The sequence below is a fragment of the Penaeus monodon genome, unplaced genomic scaffold (genome assembly GCF_015228065.2).
Source record: "Penaeus monodon isolate SGIC_2016 unplaced genomic scaffold, NSTDA_Pmon_1 PmonScaffold_11428, whole genome shotgun sequence".
Classification (NCBI taxonomy): domain Eukaryota; kingdom Metazoa; phylum Arthropoda; class Malacostraca; order Decapoda; family Penaeidae; genus Penaeus; species Penaeus monodon.
This window is the reverse complement of record NW_023640190.1, coordinates 2,501-9,263: the sequence shown is the minus strand read 5'-3', so window position 1 is coordinate 9,263 and position 6,763 is coordinate 2,501. Positions and strand designations below refer to the sequence as shown.

General features: G+C 36.1%; 2 protein-coding genes and 2 long non-coding RNA genes across 5 annotated transcripts in view; all 4 read left to right on the top strand.

The window, feature by feature from the left end:
- Nucleotides 1–243: 243 nt before the first annotated feature.
- LOC119568901 lies at nucleotides 244–1,038 on the top strand. 2 transcript variants are annotated; one of them, XR_005228184.1, is made up of 3 exons: nucleotides 244–474; nucleotides 617–721; nucleotides 1,003–1,038. It is a non-coding gene; the product is annotated as an uncharacterized LOC119568901 (long non-coding RNA). The 2 variants fall into 2 exon arrangements; XR_005228183.1 differs by having other exon boundaries at nucleotides 244–721.
- A 1,382-nt stretch (nucleotides 1,039–2,420) lies between these two features.
- Nucleotides 2,421–3,851, top strand: LOC119568899. Its single transcript, XM_037917301.1, has one exon. It carries the CDS (start codon nucleotides 2,421–2,423, stop codon nucleotides 3,849–3,851), a length of 1,431 nt encoding a protein of 476 aa, XP_037773229.1.
- A 108-nt stretch (nucleotides 3,852–3,959) lies between these two features.
- On the top strand, nucleotides 3,960–4,316 carry LOC119568898. The gene has a single exon (XM_037917300.1). The coding sequence runs from the start codon at nucleotides 3,960–3,962 to the stop codon at nucleotides 4,314–4,316; it is 357 nt and encodes a 118-aa protein (XP_037773228.1).
- A 1,507-nt stretch (nucleotides 4,317–5,823) lies between these two features.
- Nucleotides 5,824–6,763, top strand: part of LOC119568900 — a 954-nt gene continuing 14 nt past the window's right edge. Inside the window, exons 1-2 of the long non-coding RNA XR_005228182.1 lie at nucleotides 5,824–6,460; nucleotides 6,742–6,763. The exon at nucleotides 6,742–6,763 is cut by the window's right edge and continues 14 nt beyond it. This is a non-coding gene — a long non-coding RNA (uncharacterized LOC119568900). The remainder of the gene's footprint in view (nucleotides 6,461–6,741) is intronic.

Here is a 6,763-nt window from a genome sequence, read left to right as displayed (position 1 = left end):
AGTCAGGATCTAATTTTATAGCCTTGACCGGAGCTGAGTGGTCCTAATGAACTTTTTAACTTTCTCTGACTTTACTTTGTGAGAGTTGCTTGTAACGCATTTCATCTACTGTATGTAAGAAAAGTATGAACTGTTTTCACTATGAATTCCATTAATGATGAATAAGATAATAATTACACTAATAATGCTAGCATTAATTATATAAATGATAGGACAAATTACAATGATAATAACAAGAGTGTATCATTAGTATGATAGGTATATGAAAAATAAGAATATTTATGTTTATTTGATAATTACGGGTGAGATGTTACGTTGCGCATCTCGAGTGTTTTTTGTTTACCCATGAGCCCACGTATGACGTTGCTGTGCGGTTGAGGCCTCGTGTGTGAATCCACTTCGCAGGGAATATTTGTGTTGTTGACCTTTCACAGAAGTGGCAGTTATTGGGCACAAGTCTTTACACTCATGAAGGTATGTTTAAGGATATTGAGTGGTTTCAAATTAATATCAGAAGAGGATAATCCTCATTAATATTGATAAATACACGGAACATGAGTTTGTTGTGTTGGCGTCGGCCATAATTTGGAGTGTTTACTTTTCATATGCGTTTCAGCCAGTGTTATGTCCAATGGGCTGTGGATTGGATTTGTGCCGTAACTGAGATTATACGTGACGGTAACTACTGGGAATCATGGATTGTGATAGTGTGGCCATTGAAGTGAGTTCAATGAAAATGTACAATGTATGATTTATTTGTGATATTGTTAGGCAGATTATTGACTTACGTCGCACGATATGTGTAGTGCATTCCTTACATTAGTTTAGTATTGTGAGATAATCAGTTCATTGTATACTTGGATTTATTTGTTGCATTAATATTCATTAATGCATGTATATTTCTTTTGACAAAATAGGAGATTTATTTAGTTATTCAGAACATTTATGTGTAATTTTGAATGATTAAAATGCCAATTGTATTACCTGAATATCATATTTCAGGTTGAAACTTTGCTCCAATAAAAGACTGTTGCAGCTGATGGCTTTTCCTTGATCTCCCAGTACATTTCAACTTCAACGCCATGGGTGTGCAAGGGGACCTCAACGCCCTCAAGAAACAGAGGGGAACTGTTTAAAGGGAAAAGTTCACCAGGAAGGTAACTTTATGTAAAGAAGGAATAGACAGAGGTGATGATGTATTAGTGTTGAAGACTAATTATGAGGAAGTAATAGAGGCATTTAAGTGTTTAGAGTGTAAGAATGATGAACTGATACAATTTATATCTGATAATGAGGATAAATTAGAAGATAAAAACCTGGGAAAAGAGGCTGAACAATATATTTTAGATAGTGAAAGATTAAAGAATGAATTGTGTGCTAAGATATTCATGACAAATAATGAGAAGAAGGCAACAGACAAACCAAAGGTTAAGGTAAAGAGATTTGAACCTCCCAAGTTTGAAGGTAATTTAAGAGAGTATCCTACATTTAAAGAGGATTATAAGAACTTGGTTCAAAGTGAATATGGTGCTGATCCATACGCACTCAAAATGTGTTTAGGTGGGGAGGCACTCCAGACAATAAAGGGCTCGGAGGGTAATTATGATGAAATGTTTAAGCGGTTGGATGACAAATTTGGTAACCCAAGAAAAATTGTAGACTTGGTGATAAGTGATCTCAAATCTCTGAGGAAGATATCAGATGGTGATACTAAAGGGTTTGTTAAAATGGTTGATCAGGTTGAACAATGTTGGTTAGTTTTAAAAAAGGGGTAAATCTATCTGATGAACTAAATACAGCAAATTTGTTGTTAGCCATATTGAGAAAATTCTGCCTTCACTCCAAAAAAGAGAATGGGTAATTAAAGCAAGTGATATCTCGGTAAACTGGGGAATTGTTTTCTGCGCTATTAGGTTTCTTGCAGAAAGAAAGGAAGGTTTTGGAATACATGAATTCAAATGTAAGAACTAGTACTAGTGATAGTAGAGCAACAGTACATCATGTTGAAAATGTGGTCGAAAACAATTCGGAGTCAGAGTTGGTTAAGCTGATAAGAAAATTGAATGAAGAACAGCAGAGCAAGAATAGAGAATTTGAGTCATGCATTGTAAATTTTGAATGAAGTGATAAAGGGTATTAAATGCAAGGAGAACAATATAAGTATACGTTGTTTATACACAATTCAGAGAGTCATGAGATAACAAATTGTTTCAAGTTCAAGGGCTGTAATAGCAAAGAAAGATTTGACATGATTAAGAAGAACGGTATATGTTTAGGTGTTTAAATGGATATCATTCAGCACGTGGGTGTAAAGTAGGCAAATTGTGTGATGTAGTCATTGAAGGCCAAGGACCATGTAATCGGAATCATCATCCACTTTGCATCAAGACAGAATAGAAAGCAGTTCTCACAATGCAGTAATGGAGAAGAGAGGCAAAGCTTTGTTGAATATTAGTACGGTGCATAGTAAAAATCTGCCCGTCACTGTATTGTGGGATCCAGGTTCAGATACTTCTTTAATTACTCATAGGATGGCCAAGAAGTTAGGTTTGAGTGGGAAGGATGTTAATTTATCTCTGGTCAAGGTAGGCAACACAATTGAATATCAATCAAGTAAAACATACTGTGTACCATTAACTGATAAGAATGGTAAAATTTGGAATGTGGATGCTGTTGGGATGAATGAAATATCTTCCAAAGTTAAAAGGATTGATTTGTCCAGATTACCTGAACTTTTTATAAGAATCTCGAACTTAGAAGTGGATCTCCCATATGGGGAAATTGATATGCTCATCGGCACAGATTGTTGTGAAATACTGCCAAAGGTTGTTGAACACAATGAGGGTATTCAGTTACTGGAAAATCAATTCGGGTTCAGCATTCGAGGTAGACATGACAAGATTACCAATGGATCCAAACAGCAGCAATCATATATTGTAAGAACTCATAAACTGTCTAGACTCGTAGATTTGAAGCAGATTAACATAGAGTCAACAGATAGCTTAAAGACTAAATTGGACAAATTCTTTGCCATGGAGGAAATGGGAACAAAATGTAAGCCACAGTGTATAAAGTGTATGTGTCGAGGATGTCCTGAACCTAATTGCATAAGTTTAAAGGAAGAAAGAGAACTAGCATTGATTGAGGAAGGATTGTTATATAATGAGGAACAAAAATGCTGGCTAGTAAAGTATCCATGGCTAAGGGATCCAATGCATTTGAAAGATAATATTAAAGTAGCTAATGCTAGATTAAAAACAACAGAGAATAGATTGAAGAAACTTGGCAATGAATATGCCATGAAGTATCAGAGAGAGATAGAAGATATGATTGATAGAGGAGTGGCGAGGAAATTAAATAAGGAAGAGATACAAGAATACAAGGGTCCAGTTCATTATATTCATCATCATGAAGTATTGAAACCAGAATCCAACTCAACTCCAATACGCATTGTCTTCAACTCTTCTGCGTCATACATGGGGCAGAAGTTAAATGATTTCTGGGCAAAGGGGCCAGATATCCTGAACAGCTTACTGGGAGTTTTGTTTAGGTTTAGACAGAATAATATAGCTATAGCAGGCGACATAGCTAAGATGTATCATACTGTCAAGCTCAGCCCAATGGATGAACATACACACAGATTTTTATGGAGGGATTTGGATGACAATAGACCACCTGATCAGTATGCTCTTACCACACAAATTGCTTCCATATATGATCCATTAGGGTTTGCTGTACCAGTATTGCTCAAGGCGAAAATTTTGATGAGGCTCGTGATTTCCAGAAGTGAATCGAAAGATGGCGGAATCAAGTGGGATGATCCACTTGATATTTCCATGGTTAAGGAATGAAGATGTTTTCAAGGAATTGTATGAGTTAGAGAGATTGACTTTTAGAAGATCCTTGATACCATCTAAGTAGTTGGTAAACCAAGCCTAAAAATATTTTCGGATGGTAGCATGCAAGCATACGGAGCTTGTGCATATGTGAGGTGGCAAACTGGTGAACATGAATTTGAGTCACATCTGATAGCAGCTAGAAATAAGATTGCACCAATGAAGCAAATGTCCATTCCTAGGTTAGAACTATGTGCAGCTCTTATGGCTGCTAGACTAAGAGAATCTATATTAAAGGAGTTTACATGGAAGTTTGAGGCAATTTACCACATAGTTGACTCATCAATTATAAGATCACAAATCCAAAAGGAGAGTCACGGATTCAATACCTTTGTTGCAGTACGCATAGCAGAGATACAAATCAAGACCGACCCAAAGGAATGGTGGTGGGTCGATTTACACAGAATATCGCAGACATGACCTCTAGACCATGCAAACCAGAGAAAATTGGAAGAGAATCTGACTGGCAAAATGGACCCAAGTTTTTAACTTTACCAACTAATAGATGGCCATCAAGCAAACTTGTGAGGATGAGTTAACTGACAGAATTGGTATTACCATGACGGTTATAATGCAAGTCATGAGAATTGTGGTATACAATTAATTGATGTTAATAGGTATAGTGACTACTACAAATTGCTGAGAGTTACATGTAGGGTAATGAATGTATTCAAATACAAGTCTTTCAAAGGTATTCTAAGAACCCCCACAGTTCAGGGATTACAGATGCAGAAATATTATGGGTCAAGGAAATGCAAAAGAGCATGACTGATTGGAAACAAGGTTCAAAAGATTGGGACCATCAGTTGAAAGGGGAATTATAGTAGTAGGACAACGAATTTCTAAGTGGTTGAAAGACAATTGGAATCAAGAAAATTTCATGTTAATACCGAATAAACATCCTGTTACTAGATTGTACATATCCTGTCTACATAAAGTAGATCATGCAGGTATAGAGACTACTTTTTGTAAAATACAGAGGAAGTTCTGGGTTCCGGGAGCTAGAAATTAATAAGAACCATTAAAAATAAATGTGTAACATGCAGAAAATTAAATAAGAAAGTGGAAGATCAATGCATGGGTCAAGTGAGGGCAGAAGGATGAAACCTGCTCCACCATTCTATATACAGCAGTAGATTTGTTTGGGCCCTTGACAATAAGAGATTCAGTTAAGAAGAGAACTTATGGAAAAGCATTTGGAATTATTTTTAAATTTCTTAGTGACAAGAGCAGTTATTTGGATTTAGCTATGGGATATAGTACTGATGATTTCTTAACCACTTTTCATAGATTCTTTGCTATTAGGGGGGCCCCTAAATTTATGTTTTCTGATAGGGGAACTCAGCTAATATCAGCTAGTAAAAAAGTAGAGACCCTTGGGGAGAAAGAGGGTGTGACCTGGATTTCAATATGCCAAGTGATGCACCATGGTATAATGGTGTAAGTGAAGCACTGATCAAATCAGTCAAAAGGAGCATTGTGTTAGTATTGGAGATTCTGTACTAAATTGTGGAGAATTACAGACTGCTTTATTTTGTATTGCCAATTTAATGAATGAAAGACCAATAGGCTTAAAACCTGGATTTAGTTTGGAATTAGGTAGTATCTCTGCCCAAATGATCTGTTACTTGGTCGATCTAGCTGTCATTGTCCAATTGGCTTGTATGAAATTGATGGAGATCATAAAAGAGATTGAGGTTTATCCAAAATATTATAAATTCTTTTTGGAAGAAGTGGCAAAGGGACTATTTCCCATCAATGTTGATTAGACAGAAATGGCATACAGCCAAAAGGAATGTGAAAGTAGGAGATGTTGTTCTAGTGCAAGATAGCAATATTATAAGGGGAACATGGAAGCTGGCTCAAGTAATTAGGCTGACCAGGACGAGATGGAATAGTTCGTGAAGTTGATTTAAGATATAAATAATAAAGGATGGCAAAGGGTATTATGGTGTGGCGGATAAGATCATGTGTAGATCAGTACATAGATTAGTAATGCTGTTGCCAATAGAAGAACAAGTTTAAGCATATGTACCTTGTCCAATGTAATCTAGTCCATGGTAGTCAATGTGGAGGGGGGAGTGTATCATTAGTATGATAGGTATATGAAAAATAAGAATATTTATGTTTATTTGATAATTACGGGTGAGATGTTACGTTGCGCATCTCGAGTGTTTTTTGTTTACCCATGAGCCCACGTATGACGTTGCTGTGCGGTTGAGGCCTCGTGTGTGAATCCACTTCGCAGGGAATATTTGTGTTGTTGACCTTTCACAGAAGTGGCAGTTATTGGGCACAAGTCTTTACACTCATGAAGGTATGTTTAAGGATATTGAGTGGTTTCAAATTAATATCAGAAGAGGATAATCCTCATTAATATTGATAAATACACGGAACATGAGTTTGTTGTGTTGGCGTCGGCCATAATTTGGAGTGTTTACTTTTCATATGCGTTTCAGCCAGTGTTATGTCCAATGGGCTGTGGATTGGATTTGTGCCGTAACTGAGATTATACGTGACGGTAACTACTGGGAATCATGGATTGTGATAGTGTGGCCATTGAAGTGAGTTCAATGAAAATGTACAATGTATGATTTATTTGTGATATTGTTAGGCAGATTATTGACTTACGTCGCACGATATGTGTAGTGCATTCCTTACATTAGTTTAGTATTGTGAGATAATCAGTTCATTGTATACTTGGATTTATTTGTTGCATTAATATTCATTAATGCATGTATATTTCTTTTGACAAAATAGGAGATTTATTTAGTTATTCAGAACATTTATGTGTAATTTTGAATGATTAAAATGCCAATTGTATTACCTGAATATCATATTTCAGGTTGAAACTTTGCTCCAATAAA

Excerpts from the sequence above, each read along its gene's own strand:
- LOC119568899 (XM_037917301.1), top strand. The coding sequence starts at position 2,421 with ATGGAGAAGAGAGGCAAAGCTTTGTTGAATATTAGTACGGTGCATAGT.
- LOC119568898 (XM_037917300.1), top strand. The coding sequence starts at position 3,960 with ATGCAAGCATACGGAGCTTGTGCATATGTGAGGTGGCAAACTGGTGAA.